Consider the following 19495-nt stretch of genomic DNA (forward strand, 5'->3'; position numbering starts at 1 on the left):
TGATTATAACGACTTTATCATGTCGCTGACTGAAGCACAAATGAAAAGATTACAAAAACCTCAAAAATTGCATGTAGTTTTGTTATTGGACGTTATGCCAAAATTCAAGATATCATCAAATTAAAATGGCTCCCCATAAAGGAACGTCGTGAATTCAACTTATCGAAACTAACGTACAAAGCCATTAATTTCACCAACTGGTCAAGTTCCTGTAAAGTAAATGTACGTATAAAGCGAAACAATCTCCGAAACCAGCATGAACTCAGCCTTCATCACTCGATAGATGGTACCTTTTAAGATGAAGCAGCGCGAGTGTTCAACAGTCTACCAGCTAACCTTCGTACTGCTGATTCCTTCAATATTCTTTCTAGAAATATTAAATCATTAAGCTCGACCCCAGCACCTTTTACCGTGGCGTCGAAAAGGCGCTGGCACAGGCTGGTCACGTGGGCATCAAATGAACCAGATTCTGGTTCATTTTTAATTTATGCAAATTCTGCACATTTACGATTTTGTCGATGGGCTGGGAAGATGTGGTACGTGTTTTCAAGCGGCTGAATAATGTTTTCGAAAAGTATGAAAAGTTGCCCTCGTTTATTTTGAAACCAAAACAAGTTCAATGTTTCGAGTATTTAGGAGAAGGACACCACGTTATAGCTGTTTTGCCTACTGGGTTTGGTAAATCGTTAATTTATCAACTTTTACCCGACTTTGTTCCAGAACGAAAGGCAGGCAATATTGTACTTGTTGTCTCTCCTTTAACATCAATTATTGAAGATCAGTTAGTAAATTTAAGTAAAGTAGGCATTGAATGTGGTTTCTTACAACTCGAAGACTAAGCTAATAGCCAGAGATACGAACCCTTGTTTGAGGAAGATTTGAATGATGCATCAAATTCTGTTTTTAAAATTTCAAAAAGCATTGTTGCAGGCAAATGTAAAATTTTATTTGCACATCCAGAGTCACTGTTACCAGATCAGGGAAGGAAGATATTACGATCAAAAATTTATGAGGAAAATGTTGTGGCTTGTGTGATAGACGAGGCGCATTGTGTGGAATTATTGTGAGTATAGCTAGCTAGCTAGTTTTCTTTGTATAACATAACATAACAAAAATCTACATACATAGCTATTATAAAAATAATATGCCTTAAATATAGCAACTAAATATATATAAACAAACTAATATATATTATATATCCATTTGAAAAAGTTTCACAAACAAAATATATGTATATGTATAGCTATAATAATTGAATAATATAAATTTATCACCATAATACAGTTAAGCTAAAAAATTGATGAATTACTGTATGTTATATCTAGGGGTGAAGAATTTCGTACAGAATTTCAAAACTTATCAGTTTTACAAGCATTCTTCCCTCACAGTATCATGTTAGCTTTGACTGCAACTGCTTCACCAACGAAATTACGTAATTTAAAAAAAGCTTTGAAAATAGAAAATTGCAAAGTGGTTACTGCAAATCCAAATCGTAAAAGCATTTTTTTAAAAAAAAGAAATAAGAATGAGTAATTGCAAAGGTTTAGCAGGATATGAGGATATATTACTACCTATCGCAACAGAGTTAAAGCACAAAAAACAAAACTGCCCTATGACAATTATTTATTTAAAGTTAAAATATTGTGCCTATGCATACAGATTGTTTGAAAGAATTTCACTATCCAACATTCAAATGTCCTCAGGGCAACAACACAATCTTGATAGTTATTTTCATTAGCATTGATGATTGGCATGCTAATAATTTTTGATTTTTTCTTCATTTCTTCACTGTATTCATGATTAATATGTTCTGGTAACACTTTCTTGAAAAATTTAAATTGTGTAAAAAAATCTGCCATTATCCTTCCAACGATTATTGCCGATGTTTTTGTATATTCTTCCCATTCTTCTCTACTTGGAATGAACCTACAACGGGAAATTGTTCTTAAATTTTCCTTGGGGTGGTCATTAGGGAGGTGGTTGAATGTGATTCTGTTTTCTATAAGATTTGAAGCAAGAAGATGAAGGTCTTTATTGTTGATTGATTTTCTCAAATTAACTAAAACTTTCAAATCCCAGTTGTCAGTCGTTCCACGTAGCGTAAAACCACTTTTGACAATCTGTACTGCACTTGACATAAAATTACCTCCAATTAATTTCAACAACGTATCCCTTCATGAAGGAGATAAACAATAGCCAACTTTGAGTCTTTTTTGTAACTAAAACAAATTTGCAATAAAAATATAGAATATAAAGCATAATAATTTTATTAAACAACTATTTAACAATTTTTATAACTAACCAACGGATGTTTATTTGAGAGGAATTTAACCATGGTGTGAAGTTTTTTTGTATTGTTTGTCACATTTTTTAACTGATTTTTAAGATTTGTACGACTTATGTTATTTAATCAATAAACATGTATTTTTTACCTGTTTGCTGCAGCCACCTTCAATAACAAGTACTGTATTTATTCTTTGCATTAAGGACAATTCATGCCATCTGTGCTGCATTAAAATTGAGTAAATAAAACACAATTTTAACTGTAGATCATGCTCAATATGTTTTCTGCCTGCTACAGCCGTCAATATGTCTATTAAAAATGGATTATATTGTGTGACTTCTGACCATAAATTGCTTTCTTTAAAAAACATCATTTCGTCACAATTCTTTTCAAACAAGACAGAGCCACCACTTTTCTTGCATAAGTTTTTGCATGCAGTGCTTATTTCATCTGTAGCAAGTTGCTTAATGGCATCAATTAATTTAGGGCAATTATTTTTTATGGTAGTTATGATAATATCAATTGTCCTTGTTTGTAATGCAGTAATAATTTTCTTTTCTTAATCTTCAGTAATGAAGTCGTTTTGAGGTTGTTTTGTTTTGCCAAGTTCTTTAGGAAGTATTTTTGTGTTTGACTTTATGTCTGTTTGATTTGTTATGTTTAGTAAAGGCGTAAATTGTAGAGATTTTTTTGACTGGAAACAGTTTTTTTGGACAGGATAATTTTCATTTTTAATGTTGATTTTTTTTGGTTTTGACTGCTGGTTTGGTGAAAAAGCTGCACATCTTTTTACTGTTGTTTGCTGTTGTAAATGGATTTGTTGTTGTTGTACATTATTCTGGAAGTCAAACATTTTATTGATAAACCTGTCACACTTTGAACAAATTGTTGTAGGCAATAGTTCAAACTCGGAAACGTTTAATCCACATGTTCTGAATATTTTGTGATGTAAGGATTTTTCCTTTCCACTTTTTGAAAAAATTCTGGTCAAGTGATGTGCTGATGTTTCTTCAGCACAAATTCGACACACTCCTTTGCCACCTTTATAAACTTTTTTAGGCGTAGATGGCAACATCTTCTGCAACGAGAGATTAACAAGAAGAGCACCTGCAACACTTCACTTCTCTCTCGAGCCATATATATGAATGCATTACCTAGCTGGCTAGCAACAACACCGACTACTTTTTAACAAAAAATATCGTATATTTGAAAGAAATTATTACTTTAGCTAAGACATCTTTAAAAAAAAGGTGGAGGAAATGACATTAAAAAGGAAAAATAATGCTTTTTAAGGATTTAAAACCACCAACAACAACGACGCCACATCTTCCGGTGCCATATTTGTTGATGTATCACTTTTAGGATTTTTGCTGACGCCAGCTAAAAGCGTTGCATAATTAGGGTAACGCCATGGGCCAATCAGATACGATACGGTGACCAGCCTGGTCCAGGGCTATTTCGCCAGAACTATCAGAAAGCGCAGCGCCGTTGAGAAGCAAATAGTCCTGGGGACGAGGTTGATTAAATCATATCTACTACAGTTGACTCTCTCTATCTCAAACTCGCAAGGGACCAGAAAATTTGTTCGAGATAGAGAAAGTTCGAGATAGAGAAAAATTGACAAAAATTGGATTTTTTCGTAAAAAACGTATTTTTAACCTTCATTGTATCGGGAGTTGATAGAGGTCAATGAGAGATGTTAAAATGTTAATATTCAATGCACAAGACTTCTTTTAAAATAAATACATAAAATAAATTTACAGCTTCATTTAAAGAAATCGGTTATGTCCTTTTGTTTAAGTGATGCCACTCTGTCTTCATTATACATTTTTTCGAATTTGGAGATAAGCATTTGCATTTCATTGCCTTTTTCGCAACACATTGCTAGATCTTTCAAAAGATCAATACTACACTCGACTTTTGATCTTGATGGTTTTTCGACAACTATATCAAATGAATCATCCTCCATGTCACTGCCATCGTCTTCAGCTTCGTCGTCCTGAGATTTCCGAAATTCATCAATGATATCCTCATTAGAGATTTGAGGGGCGGTTGCGATAACCTCATCATCCAAGGTCACAAGATCATTAGCACTGAGATCATTTGGTACCAATGATGGATCAGCCTCTCTTAAATCATCCAAACTTTCTTGAAGATCTTTAAATGGGTCATCCGAATCAGCAATAGCATCCTGTTGTCCTGTAGAAGTGATTCCAGATTTCTTAAAACAATTGATGATGGTTTGTTTAGTTACAGCCTCCCGAAAATCAGCCAGTATCTTTATTCCGCTTAAAATTGAAATCTTTGGCAAAGGTTTGTTGTTCTCCAAAGCACTGCACAGCAAACGTACAACTCTCCTTCGGTAATGCGCTTTTAGACTTCGTATGACACCTTGGTCCATCGGTTGCAACACAGACGTTGTGTTAGGGGGCAAAAAAACGAGATGAATGTTTTTTAAGTTCGAGATCGATGGGTGTGCTGGACAGTTGTCGATTATAAGAACGATTTTTCTCCCGTCTACACGAAACTTCCAACTTTTCTTTTGTGATGTGTATTGGCAAGGGAGATGTTTGATGTTATTAAAGCAGCGAGGTAATGCCGGTGTATACTTAATGTATACATTCCGAACACAGGACCCACATTGATAACAGTGTTTCAAACACTGAAGTGGCTATATCCTGTATAAATATTCGGAATAATAATAATAATAATAATAATAATAATACTTGCTGCGGCCATTCCAGTGAATCTTAACTTGCTCTTCTACCCCCCAGAGCACTTTTCTCCTTTGAGGTGGTATGTTTTCTCGGGAAGACAAATGAAACCTCACAACCCTGTCGACAAATACGCTGTAGCCGTTAAAAAAGATGGGAAACTAGTCGGACATTTGCCGTTAGGAGAAAATGGAAAGTTTGCTAAAACCATATTTTATTTTCTCCGTGCTGATCAATTTGGGAGATGTGATATAACTGTTACTGGAAAGGCAGTTAATCTTGGAGATGGTGATGGAATGCAGGTCCCCTGTGTTCTAAGCTTATCCGGGCAAAAGTCAATGGTAGAGATTTTGAAAAAACAGAAGCTGTAATTTTAGTGTTTGATATGTAATCACGTTGTTTTTATACACGAAATGAAAATTATAACTATGTTATTTACCTTTTTTCCATTTGTCCAGCCAACCATCGGAAGCCTTGAAACTTGAACAATCAAAGTTTTTAGCAAAACTGAGTGCCTTTTCTTTTATCAAATTGCCATCGATCGGAATGTTTTGGCTTCTTTGAACAGTAAACCATTTGAAAACAGCCTTGTCTATCTGCTCATAATCACAGCCTCGAACCTTTTTCGAACCAGACGCGGTTTTTTGTTCTTCCAAGCTTTGTAGGATCTTATGTTTTTTTTTCATCCAAGTTGAAATTGTATTTTTGGGGATCCCGTATTTTTCTGCTGCCTCCTTGTTTGACATTCCTTTCTCGATTTCCCGAATTATTTGACATTTGTGAATTAAAGAAACGTTATTGAGTTTTCTTTTTAAAGCCGACATCTTCACCTCAAGAAGGTTTCTGGTTCAAAACACTGTAAACAATGTTTTGTGAGTGACTTTAGAATTCGAACGTCAAACATTTTCGTTCGAAAATGGAACATTTTAATTCGATTTTTAGTGTAAATAGGTTCTTAAATCCGGAAAAGTTCGAGATAGAGAGAGAAACAGTCAGACGGGACCGAGATTTTAGTTCGAGATAGAGAGGTATTCGAGATAGAGAGGTTCGAGATAAAGAGAGGAAAATAGCTTAGAGCCTACACAAATGTCCAAGGGACCGAGACTTTGGTTCGAGATAGAGAGATGTTCGAGATAGAGGGTAGTCGAGATAGAGAGAGAGAGTTAACTGTAGATAAATCCGTTGCTCGCTTGTCCGATAGTTTATTCTGATAGTTTATCGAATCACTTCTTTTTTCACGCATTTATTTCCTTTTCGATTTTTATTTTTATTTTGTTTTCTCTTTCAGTCCATATTTCACAGCTACTGCCAATTTCTCTTTGCGATGTGTTTCCCTTTGGCTTGCGCTAACTCCCCCATGAATATTTTTTTTGTCATTAAATACTTAATATATATGTATATATTTAAAATTTTATTGTTGATAACATTTGAATTTATTTTATATTATTTTTAACGGTTTGAAGAGCCATTGTAATATATGGATACCCTGAAATACATTTTACTTACTTACTTACTATCGGTGGTATCCACCACTGTATCCTCTTTACGTTTGGGCCTTGACCATGAGAAACATGCTGTCGCTGATTTTTTAAAACGTAGTAACCATTTAAATGCAAAGATTGTTGAATGTGGGTTGAAACTTGTACCAGAACGGACGTACTTTGGGGCTACACATGTTGGAATATTTACATGTGATTGTCACAAGGAAGAAAAGTTAATTGAAATCAAGTGCCCGTACAGTTATCGCAACATTGTTTCCTTCGCTGCTGCTGTATTTGACAACAATTTTTTTATGAATTCTGAAGGAAAGTTGAAAAAAAAGAGCACAGGTATTACTATCAAGTACAGTTTCAAATGTTTGTTTTCAATGGCAAAAGCTGTTTTTTTATTGTGTGGACTCCACATTGGTTACATGCCGTTCAGGTTTTGTTTGATGTGAACTTTATCAATTTGAATATGGACAAAGTTGAACAGTTTTATCTCCGACACATTATACCAGAGTTATTGACAAGAAGACTAGAGCGTAAAGTTGTTAAAGCTCCACCTCCTCCTCCTCAAGCAAATGCAAGTGAAAAATTGTATTGTCTCTGTCAGTCTGAATACAATCCTAATGACGAAACATTTATTGGTTGTAACTATACATCTTGCAAGTAAGAATGGTTTCATTTGAGCTGTGTTAAATGGAAAAGAGTCCCAAAAGGTTCATGGTATTGTCCCTTGTGTCGAAAGGCCAGAAAACAAAAGGTATGTTAACACAGTCAGTGACGACACCTCACTGAACACCACAAATACCAGATAAGAAAATCTCCCCCCCCCCCCCCCCCTCGCAAAGCTTCTTCTAAAATGACTAAGGACAGCAGAATTGTCAATCCTAAAAGTCAAGCCAAAAAGACAAGATATGATATCAAGCACCCTTGCTGTTTGTGCCCTTGATGTGGTTAAACCCTCTAAAGATCTCTATGCAAAGCAAAATCTTCCTTTTACAAGGATGGTCTGTACAACCAAATTAATTGTGAAAGCAACCCTCTGCACAATACAAATAATGTGCACATAGATAAATTTCCATTTCCATATAGTATGCATCCCAGATCGGAAAAGCAATATACCATCATCTACCTTTCATGGACCATTTTTTTCCGAATTTTTACGAATTGGCAGATGCTGCTTAGTCGAAGACTTTATTTCCCGTGCTTCCATACTTTTTAATAGAATGATCAAACACGGAGAAAATTTAAACATGATATCCAAACTAATTATTAAGGTAATGCATCGCTACAATACCGTTTTTAATAAATATTAAAAAAACAGTGAAGAAATAATTGAATTATTAATAACTAAATAGGATACGATGGCCCTCAGGTGTCACTTCACTTCTGTATATTTTTTTATTACCCTTCATCGTTTTTCAGTTCCCTTCTGAATTTTTCAATAATTTTGCCATTTCCCTTCAGGATTTTTGGGATTTTCCCTTCAGGGTTTTTCTATGGCACACATTTTGTGACCTTCTGCATATTTAAAAAGTGGTGAAGGGAATTTTTTTAGTTGACCTTCGCTATTTGAAAAAACAGTGAAGGGAAATTTTTGATTAGCGTACCAGAGGTCTCTATCTGTGTGACACGTTGTTGACGAAGTGTTGTTCGGTGAGTCATCAAATTTTTACACCTACTGTTTTTTGTCTTTGTTAATTTCATTTCGAAAATCTACACCTCTCTGGGGAGGAGTCGAAAAAGTTTTTTGTTTGCATCAGCAATAATTGAAGCTAGGAATCAAATATGGCTACCTATTTGCTGTGTGTTAGAAGCGAAAGCGAAAGTTCAGACAACAGCCTTGACAGCTTTTTGGTAATTTTTTGCTATCTAGAGTGGTCAGAGCAAAATGAATGGAAACAAAAAAGTTGGGACATATGGCAAAAATATTATAAATCAAGGATAACACATGTCTTTTCTAAGATAGATATTGTTAGTTATGGCACACAGTGTACACACAGACCAGACACATAAAAACTTTTACAAGTGTCGTCATTGAAAAAAAACAAAAAAAAACAAACAAACATGGTTTATAGCTAATATACAGCTTGGTGAATAATTACAGTAAAAGTTCAATGATTGAATAAAACATTGGTGATATGTTTTACAATTTTTACCATTTTTTAGGATATGGAAAATCTAGTCAAAAGAATCGTGAGGGACGAAATGCAGAATAAAGATGACCCTCCAAATAAAATAAAAAACAAACAAACAGAGACTCGACTTGGCAGCCTGTTGAAACGTATTCGTACCTCAAACTCTGCTGATGATGTTAAAAAGGAAGGTAAGGAGAAGCATGTTAATGTCAAGTGGAAACGTGCAGAATTGTTAAAAGGTACACACACAACTGTAACGCAAAAACACGGTGGTGGCCACCGCTTTGTTGTTGTTAATGATTTCGATACTGTTGAATCAATCAAGGAAAAAGCCATCAACCATTATTTTCCTGAAGGAACAAACTTCTTTGGTGAAAGTCGAAATGATTGTGAAATTACCATTAGAGATGCATCTGGTGTTGCGATTGACGAATCACTAACCCTCAAGGACTGCTTGAAAAATCGAGGTGTCTATATAAGTAAATTTTACTTTGTTTTACACACAAAATATGGTTATTTTGATTCAACCGTATTCGAAACAGATGTGTGTTCTGTATGTTTTTGTCAAATGGTTGGTGGGATATGTAGAATCTGTTATCCTTCTGTATATCAGACAATAAGAAACATTGATCCATTAGCAGCATCAACCTCAATTCCCTCATCCAATGACATAGTATTTTCATCGTCTGTAGAACAAAGTTCAATAATTGAAGCTGATCATGAACCTTCATCTGACCACCAAGGTTATTTTGGTAGTTCAAATGATCTCTTTCAAAATTCTGATCACCAACAAGATGATCTTTTGAATACAGATTCTGGCACTTCGCAGCATGAACCAACCGCACCTACACCAACTAACGAAGCACCAGTTACAGAAGTGCCAGCCGTACATGCATCAACATCAACCACAGAAGCAACCACAGAAACACCAGTCGTACATGCATCGACTACAGAAGCACCAGTTGTACATGCATCAACCACAGAAACACCAGTCGTACATGCATCGACTACAGAAGCACCAGTTGTACATGCATCAACCACAGAAGCACCAGTCGTACATGCATCAACCACAGAAACACAAGCCGTACATGCACCAACCATTGACCTCACAGAGAGTGACATAGAAAAGGAAGTTATTGTTCACCGTACAAATATTCGAGCTGATATGGTGGAAGCATTCAAAACAATAACAGTACCTTAAAAAATCAAGTTTGTTGTTATAGATGCACGAGGAGAAAAAGAAACTGGTATTGGCATAGGGGTTGATCGTGATATATATTCTTCTGTTTGGCAGGACATATTAGATGGATTGTGTGTAGGACATACAGAGCGTGTTCCATTTGTACGACATGATTTTTATTTAGATGAATGGAGTTCTATTGCTACGATATTGGTGAAAGGGTATTATGACACAAAGTATTTTCCTATGCAACTATGCAAGGCTTTTATTATGTATTGTTTGTTTGGTAATGTTCAAAATGACAATCTAATTCAATCTTTTTTGAATTATTTGACTTCAATGGAGTCGAAGATTGTTGATGATGCCCTCCATGGAAAAAACAATGGTTTATTTGAAGATGAAGAATTCCTGGATATTTTGGATCGATTTAATTGTAAAAGCCGTGTTACCATAATGAATGTGTATGGTGTGATATTAGAGATCGCACGTCAAGAATTGATACAACGACCATATCTTATGGTTTGCTCTTGGACAAAGTCAATGAATGTTTTAATTTAGGAATTTAGCACTTTCAATGACATCAATTTGTTTTACAAAAAAATACTTCCAACTAATCGTAAAGTTGTTAAAATACTCAACGCTGAACCAAAAAATGCAGCTGAGAGGGAATGTTTTATTACCTGAAGCAGTTTATCCGTGGGTTGGATGAAATCGGACTTAAAACGTTCCTAAGATTTTGTACAGGTTCAGATGTATTGTTGGTTGAAAAATTAAGAGTAGAATTTGTACCGTGTTCAACAGCAGCTAGGCGCCCGATTGCACACACATGTGCACCTATGTTGGAAATGCCTTCCTCGTATTCTAATTTTTGTGAATTCAGGGCAGAAATGCCATCTAGTTGGAGCATGGACATTATATGAATACAAAACATATGGACTTTGAGATTTTTTGTTATCATTATATGTGTGAAATAACTTGAATATAAGTTTTTTATTTTGTTTATATTTCATGATCAAACGTAAACCGATAGATGAGCATTGAAAATTTTTAGCATATGTTCTCTCCTAAAATAATGTTGACATATAGTAGGCTCTAGTTCACCTGGTTACTGGTTAACCTGTTTTTTTTTTGCATTTCAAACTGAGGTACACTGATGTTCACAGCTATGTATACAGTTAAAAAGAGGATTTATATAGCAGGATACATCTGATATAATATGTTATGTTCTATATGTTGCTTGATAGTATGGCACTTTTTGTTTGTATTTTGTTATTTTCAGAGGATCGATAGTTGTGTTGAAAAAATGCTTTGTAACATTGAAGAACATTGAATTTTTCTTTGAAAGGTATGAAAAATGTCTTTTCAGTAGATATCCTCAGAAAGAACTCCACTTGCTGTGATTAACTGTTGAATAAAAAACATATAATGACACAAAAAACCCGGACTTAGAACAAAATAAAGATATACTGAAAAATACTATGTCGGAAATACTAACTATGTTCGGCAATTTTCTCAAACAGACGCAAATACAAATCAAATCCTTCTCTTATAGTTCCTGGGATAGTAAGTCCCTCATCGGTCATAATTTTTTGAGCGAATTCTTCAAATTCCGAGGAGAAATCGCGTGGAATTTGATCAGCGTCGATTGAGAACTCATCTACATCATCATTTGATATATTTTGGATGTGATCTTCACATTCGTAAAGATGCGGTAAAAAATACATTGTATCAGGTCGACCTGATGGTCCTGCATTTACGCTCTTTGAAATAAGATGTTGGTTCCACTCATTACTAATATCTCGCAATTCACGGCGTAAAATACCAATAAAACAGAAGCGAAGACAATCGATTAGAACAGGGTCAGCTGGATCTAATATATCGAGGTCGATCATATCTTTGAAGAATGCTTGCCACCAACCCATTCTTCCTTGACGTAACTTGGACCAATAAGCCTCGATACGTTGATTGTGTGGTGATCGAACGATAGAGAACGAAGTTAAAGCATTTTGGTCACCGATCAAGTCCCGAAGTAATATATGCACTGGTTGAATTAACGAGTGTTCTGTTCCATCATCAGCTTTGATCTTTTTCGGCACACCTTTTAAATTTTTGATGGCGTCTAAATAAAACTGCGCAATCAGTTCAGGCTTTTTGTTGGACGAAGATACTTCGAGCCAAATAATCCGTCTGGAGAATCCGTCTATGCACCCGTGTATACAAAATCCGTACGGCTTAAGTTTGTCGTGACCATCTATATGCCAGACGTAGTTTGGTCCGGGACTACAATATTTCCTCCTTCGTAATTTTCGTCTTCTTCTTTGCAGCACTTCTTCTGGGTTAATGCTCAAAACGGCTTTTCTTACGTCTTCTCGCCGAACTAGAATACCTTCAGTCCGCAAATGAGCCCATAATCGCCTATAACCGATGTTCGATCCGCTCCCAGCGATTTCATCTCTCACTGCATTATGCAATATATCATCGTCTACTCGTCGATTAAGCAAAGGTCGTCGAAAAAGCTTCAGTTTTTTCAAGTGCCTTTTAATGGTAGATAAGCTAACTTTTTTTCCATGCCGAGTATTTATAAATTCTTTGATTTCTAAGTAAGTGAATCCCTTTTCAAAGTACTTGGATATTAATTCATCTAAAGTAAGATTACCAGTATCATCACTAATACAAGGTAAACTTGGCAATGACAATGCCATATCAACAGCAAGGCTGCGTGTGAAATGTCTCTCCGTTATTTCCTTCAAAATTTTTTTTATTTCTCTTCACAAAAAAAATATACTGAAGAGAACACAAATATACTGAAATTTAACACATTAAAAAACGCTGGAAATATTTAAATATGGTGTAGATAAATACAAAAAAAGCTCTGAAGTGAAATAGAAAATCGGTGAAAATAAGAACTAAAAGGCTGAAGAGAATTAGAAAACTGGTGAAGGGAATTCACAAAATGCAGAAGAGAAATAGAAAACTGGTGAAGGGAATTCACAAAATGCAGAAGAGAAGTAATAAAAAGCCAAGAAGTGAAGTGACACCTGAGGGCCATCGTAATAGGAAGAACATAGTTTTGCTACACGAACTTGTTTATATTGTTAACACTTTACTATACACTGCCAGAGACTATAAAAATGTAAATGGGGGGGGGGGGGGGGGGGGGGTTAGATTTTCTTATTTGGTATTTGTGGTGTTACGCTCACGCATATCTGGTATTTGTGGTGTTACGCTCACGCATATTACCCCAGTTACGACAGGCTGGTACTGTCATTAGGCAGGTCCACAGCAACAAATATCTGTGTAAGGCAGAGTGTTGGAGCTCCGTAACACATGTGGAAAGCTACAGCTAGGGTCACAAGTCCTGGCACACAAATAATTGTTAGTGAGGCAGTTCTTTCGGCGGATAGTCAGCTCAATTTCAAAAGAATTTTGGGTTTGCATAAGACTGGTCGAGCTGGCTTAGGGCTCTTAGACCACAAAAATATACCAACAAATCATTGTTGGTATATTAACCAATATTATTGAAGAAAATGAAGAAGATATTTACCATGCCAGAGCTGTACAGTTGCATTTGCAAGGCAATTGGACGAAATGGTGCTCTTATGTGAAAAATGATTTATCTTGGAGAACAATTCTTTCACTGCCACAATGTCTAACTTCCTTTTGTATAGGGGCAACCTACGACACCCTTCCCTCTCCAACCAATCTTGTGAGATGGGGAATTGAGAAAGACAAAAGTTGCATTCTGTGCAAATGTCTCTCACATATTGGGTGCCTGTAGGACCTCCCTTATGCAGGGTAGATACACATACCGTCATGACTCGGTTTTAATAGTTTTGGTTAAGGCATTAAAAGAGTTTTTGGTATCATATGAACCTCTTAAGCTTTCCAAGTGCAACTAAGAAGAGGCATACAAAGTGTCCAGGCCTTCTTCACCTTGCTCCCGATTGGAAAATACTGTCAGATTTAGATTCCGTTTTAGTTGTTCCACCATACATTGCAATAACACAACTACGCCCAGACGTGTTATTAATACGGAGTGTATATTCGTACGCACTTTATTATAGTGCGTACATATATGTTCATCCGCTATTCGTACGTAATATATGATACGATATTTACAATTGTTAAAGTGCGTACGCAACGACACGAGGTGGGAACAGTCAAGATAAACATAAAGAACGCGAAGCTGATTGAATGCTATATGTCATTGTCAAATAAGTTTTACATTTGATTTGATGGCTTCCTCTGCAGTAACGGGAAATCCAATGTTTTGTGTTAGGTGCTTTCTTTAAAAGCACACACGATAAATGGTACCAATGCAGACATCTGTCACACTGTATTGATGTTTCTTCTTTAACATCAAACGTCTTGAAACAGCCGTTGCAAGAATAGGGCGATGATTTGTTTTTTGAAAAAGTGTTGATTACGCAAGTCGCAGCTTTCCATCCCGATGGCGAGAAGTACCTTTTGATGAGATTGAAATTAAAATCATCACCGATTCCAGGATGCTGAACTTCTTTCTCTTGTACCATGGCATGGCTAATCAGGCATTCTTCTTGGATAGCCAGGTCAGCATTCTTTTGCGAAGTGAACCACGACAGCATCTCTTTGAAAAAATGGGCATTAAAAGAATTAAAACAAGGAAAAAAGAAGTCCTCGTTTTAAACTTATTTTATAACATCACAAAACATATAGCAAGTATGTTTAGATTTAAAATTACCTCTTTCCTTTTCTTTCAGGTGCATTCGAACGAAAGGAATTGGACCAGCAGACTTTTTGAATTTGGGAAGTCCAATCGTTCACGTTGAGTCACCACTTGGTTTGCCACGTTTTCTTGATTGCGTTGGTAGCTTTTTGTCTGCCACAGTAAGAACTAAAAAAACATTAAACAACGAAAAACGGGTATAAATTTGCGTGAATCATAGTATTTGTGAGCAACTTTTCCGATTTGCATGGAGCAGTTACTATGTATTTTCCTACTATCCACCTCTTGTCCATCTTTATGCAAGGAGAAATTTTCCATATTTTTCTTTGCTTCGACGCTTTTCGCTTTCAACTTAAAAACCTTAACGTAATCAGTTATCCCTCCTTCATCCAAATACACCTCTGACTCTTGTCGACCACACCCAAACACATTTATGTATACTTGAACAAAGCATTCTGGCAGGAAAACCTTCGTACGATAATCAAGAGAACATTGAGGAATGTTGACATCGTTCGCTGTAAGATGGCACAACGTTTCAATTTGATCGTCGTTGAGTGCCCCGCAATCAAAATATTGACTTAGATGTGTCCGTCCAATTTCCGATTCTTCTCTCTTTATGTTGAAAAAGACTTTGTGTCGCCAGTTTTCTCTTTCTCCGTTCATTATTTTTGACAAATGTTGTCCAATGCATTGATTTTTGTATATATCTGATAGTGTGTCTCGATCGATGTTCATGATGACATTATCCATCTCCTTAATCTTCTTTTCTCTCTCTCGTTCCAATCTCTCCTTTTCTGAATCTTCATCATCCGATTCGTCTGAAGTTCAAAAAATAATTTTTACAACTGTATTAATTAAAAAATGGCATAGGGCCATATTGGACATCACATACCCATGACAGTATCTTGTACATCAGATTTTGCGGGTGTATCATTTTCAATATCTTGTACATCAGATTTTCCAGGTGTATCATTTTCGATATCGTGAGACGACGCTATAAGAGATAAAATGATATATTCATGACACTGGCAATTGTAACACTATAATTCTACAGCTTTCAATCAAGTCGTCACGGAAAATTCAAGTACAAACCAACTTGGGCTAACAATTGATCTTTGTTCTAATGAAAATGAGGTAAGAATATAAATCCTGGAAACAAGGTTGGTGACATTGAAAGATGTATCCAAGTATAATTTTTTGTTTTAATTTTGTGTTGTATTAGAAACGCCGTTTCAAATGTTGCAGCTCAAACAGGATGTGAAGAACGAAATGATTTTAGCGCCCAATTCCCAGAGATATATTCACCAGATACCTGTCAACTGGACCCCACTAACAAATTAAAGGTTAAAGCTACGTCAACTCCCAAAAAGAACATTTTTGAAGTAAATAATGTAAACATTTTGGAAACTACCACAGATATATCTATCACTTCTCTATCGCTTACAGCAGACAGTAGTCAGTTAGAAGACGCCATTGAGGAGGATAAAGAATATGTGCCTGGTAATTGCTCAACTGAAGACGACATGGAGGAGGATGAAATAGATCTTATAAAAGCAAAAAAGTTTGTAGTTTACGAAAGCATGTTGGAACAACTATTTAGTTTTGTTCGATGTCCTGAATGCAACTCCTCAGTCACCGTTGAAAAAAGCCATGTCGGCACAAGTATGCATTGTAAATTCACATGTTTGCTGCACACTCATGTCTTCAAATGGAATACCCAGCCTCTACTCGGGAAACTACCAGCATTTAATTTGCTATTGTCTGCGACAATTTTCTTTTCTGGTGAAACATATGATAGGATACGAAAGCCATTAGAATTTGCTGGAATGAATTTCATCAATCACACAACATTTTATTCTATACAGAGAACACTTGTTATTCCCACTGTCAACAATCAATTCCAAGAATGCATCAAAGAAGCGCGTCTTGAATCAAATGGTACGGACAACGCCATTCTTGGTGATGGAAGATTTGATTCACCTGGTAAATCAGCAAAATATTGTACTTATTCGTGCCAGTCTCCTACAACAAAAAAAATCATTGCCACCTCAACTATACAAGTTTCTAAGGGAAAAGGTTCGGCACCACTCGAATTACAGCTTGCTGAATTAGAGGAAGATGGATACAAAGTTAATACTGTAGCTACCGACTGCAATAGGCAACTTGCAAAATGGATGCGTGTAGAAAGGAACGATATCAGCCATAAATTTTGCATCCTCGTCCCCAGGGTCTTGTGGCCCCTGAGCTGAGTTATTTCGGAGTGGCCAACAATAACCCTGGAACAGGCTGGTCATGTGACACAAAAATGCCCAGATATACTGGGCATTTTTGAAATTCCAGAGATAATGAGATGCAAATTTGACGCTCGTCTCAAGCTTTAACAGAGACGCATTAATACAAGCGAGATAGGAGCCAAAAGATGGATGTGTTGAAACGTTTGGATTTTGTATTTAATTTGCACGAAGGTTTTCCTTGCGCTCTTTTAAAGGGCAGGGATGTTGTAGCTGTCCTTCCTACGGGTTATGGAAAGTCGTTAATTTTTCAACTTCTTCCTGACGTTATACCACAAAAAAGTACAAGGAATATCGTTATTGTAGTGTGTCCTTTATCTTCAATTATAGAAGACCAAGTGCAGTTTTTAAACAGTGTTGGTATTTCAGCAATGTCACTTCATTGCAATAATAGTTCCACAAGCTCTTATGAAAGTTTGTTTGCCGAAATGAAAACTCATGAAGAAATCAATATATCAAAAAAGGTGCAAGAAGATATTAAGAGGATATAAATCTACTCTTCGCTCATCCAGAGGCAATACTTTCCGAGCAACGCAGAAATTTATTAAAGTCAACTGTGTATCAAGATAATGTATTTGGAATTGTTATTGACGAGGCCCATTGTGTAGAATGTTGGTAAGTATAAATATACTGTTTTTTTCTTCTCATATATATATTTAAGAACAAGTTAGCTACATCTTAGAAACATTTTTGACTAAGTTAAAGTAATTTACAATGTTATGACTAGCTATGTGTACTGTATTGTGGAAAACCTAAAGTAGATAAGCTACCTGCAACTCTGCAGTTCGGGTGCAAGCCCTCTTGGGTTTTTGTACAATAGCTGGTCATGTCATTAAATTACCTCGAATAGCTAGCTATACATATGGAGTCAAAAAAAACTATTCATTTCATTTTGATTTTACGTTTCGATTATTTCTTTGTCAGGTTGACAAAGAAAATAATTAATAAAAAATATATAACAAAATAAATTAATAAGATGCTGCTCTAAAAAGGACTATGTACTTTTATATAACAAAAAATTAACCAATAAAATATCTAAATATACATTTCAGGGGAGAAGAATTTAGAAAAGATTTTAAAGAACTTTCCACAGTGCGCACTTATTTTCCAAAAGCATCTATGTTAGCCCTTACTGCAACTGCCTCACCTCATCATATAACAAGTTTAGTGAAGTCATTGAATATGTCAACAGCAAAAGTTATCAGAGTAAATCCCAACCGCAAAAACATATTTCTTGACAAAAAGATCCGCAAAAGTAATGCTTCTGGATTCGAAAGCTATGAGAATATATTGTTACCTATAGCAAATTCATTAAATTCAGTAAGAGAACAATTTCCAATGACAATCATTTATATGAAATTAAAATATTGTGGTCTTGCCTTTAATCTATTTGAAAGAATTTTAAGCACATTTCAATATGTGGGATTTGAAAAAACACCATCTAGTCGTTTGTTTTGTCAATACCATGCACCGCAGACAAAAGCTATGAAACAAATTATCATAAAGGAAATTTCTAAGAAGAACTCACGGATCAGAGTTATCTTTGCTACCACTGCGCTCGGAATGGGTGTTAATATTCCACATGTACAAAATGTTTACCACATTACCCCACCCAGCAATCTTGAAGCTTATGTTCAAGAAATAGGACGAGCTGGCAGAAGTGAGCAACCTACAACAGCTTTTTTGTTTTACAATAATTCCGATGTTTCGGCAAATAAAACAAATGTGGATAAAAATATGAAATTGTACTGCCAGACATCAACTTGCCTAAGGGAGCATATTCAAAAACATTTTGGTTTCAAGCACGAACTTCAAGAAAAATGTTGTTCAATCTGTGAAAAAGTGGAATTTGTAGAAAAACCAACCACTGTAAGAACTCGTTTAACAGCAAAATTAAGAAATGAATTAAATAAGGAACTATGTATGGCCCTATCCAACATTAGTGAAGAAAATTCGATATTTTTGTTTGGGACTCCCAAAGAGCTTGCCACTGACATTTGTTACACAAGCTCACAATCAAATACAGGTGCCCCTGATTTATCCATGTTAGATGAGAAAATTGCTAAAAAAGTTCAAAATATTTTGTCAAAGTATTTTTGAGAAAATACATATACACTTTGTTTCATAAAAATACCAAAAGTCTTCCTACAGAGGTCAGTAAAGTATTATATTGTTTAAAGAAGAGTATGACCAGCCTTTTATATCTATGCTTTATGAAAAGAGTGTATATATATATTTTTTTGATACTAGTTTCACGCAACAAACTGTCCAAAAATTTGAAATAAAAACATATATATAGAGAGTAAAAGTTTAGTAAAATATATAAAGTAGAAAAAAACCCATCCAAAACCATCACAAATAACTTATATACTTCTAATTTTCTGGTAGTTCACTTAGATGTTTTTTAATCCATTTTTGATGTTCCATGACGTTGATATATCGAAGTGGAGATCGTCTTATATTCGGAAAACTAGAATGGTGGCGCAATGGTGCATGGTCAAAAGGCTTAATTGTCAGCAGATCAGCAATCATTTCCTTTTCGTCTTGACTTGAATCACGGGTTTGATGTTGTACTGACAGAGGATGGATCCCTGATGTGTTGTCATAATTTTCTGAAATTTCTCTGATACCACTTACAGCTTTACATACCTTGCTAATAGATTGAACAGTTTTATTAGGGCCCATTCTTTGAACAATGC

The 19495-nt window shown here is 35.5% G+C and overlaps 4 protein-coding genes across 4 annotated transcripts; 3 read left to right on the forward strand and 1 right to left on the reverse strand.

Moving 5' to 3' along the window:
- Positions 1-518: 518 nt before the first annotated feature.
- LOC130623236 (uncharacterized) lies at positions 519-1533 on the forward strand. The gene is made up of 3 exons (XM_057438711.1): positions 519-781; positions 848-1063; positions 1326-1533. The coding sequence occupies exons 1-3, from the start codon at positions 519-521 to the stop codon at positions 1531-1533; spliced, it is 687 nt and encodes a 228-aa protein (XP_057294694.1).
- An 8291-nt stretch (positions 1534-9824) lies between these two features.
- Positions 9825-10358, forward strand: LOC130623238 (uncharacterized; the record flags this gene model as incomplete). The annotated part of the gene is made up of 1 exon (XM_057438712.1): positions 9825-10358. A coding segment is annotated over one exon (534 nt), but the record flags the coding sequence as incomplete, so codon positions are not given.
- A 3738-nt stretch (positions 10359-14096) lies between these two features.
- Positions 14097-15507, reverse strand: LOC130623290 (uncharacterized). Its single transcript, XM_057438758.1, has 2 exons — positions 14521-15507; positions 14097-14406 (listed from the first exon to the last, which is right to left on the reverse strand). The coding sequence occupies exon 1, from the start codon at positions 15253-15255 to the stop codon at positions 14674-14676; it is 582 nt and encodes a 193-aa protein (XP_057294741.1). The 5' UTR covers positions 15256-15507; the 3' UTR covers positions 14097-14406; positions 14521-14673.
- A 1417-nt stretch (positions 15508-16924) lies between these two features.
- Positions 16925-18896, forward strand: LOC130623239 (putative ATP-dependent DNA helicase Q1). Its single transcript, XM_057438713.1, has 3 exons — positions 16925-17210; positions 17309-17411; positions 17849-18896. The coding sequence occupies exons 1-3, from the start codon at positions 16925-16927 to the stop codon at positions 18894-18896; spliced, it is 1437 nt and encodes a 478-aa protein (XP_057294696.1).
- Positions 18897-19495: the final 599 nt, after the last annotated feature.

Source organism: Hydractinia symbiolongicarpus, chromosome 13, assembly GCF_029227915.1.
Source record: "Hydractinia symbiolongicarpus strain clone_291-10 chromosome 13, HSymV2.1, whole genome shotgun sequence".
Classification (NCBI taxonomy): Eukaryota; Metazoa; Cnidaria; class Hydrozoa; order Anthoathecata; family Hydractiniidae; genus Hydractinia; species Hydractinia symbiolongicarpus.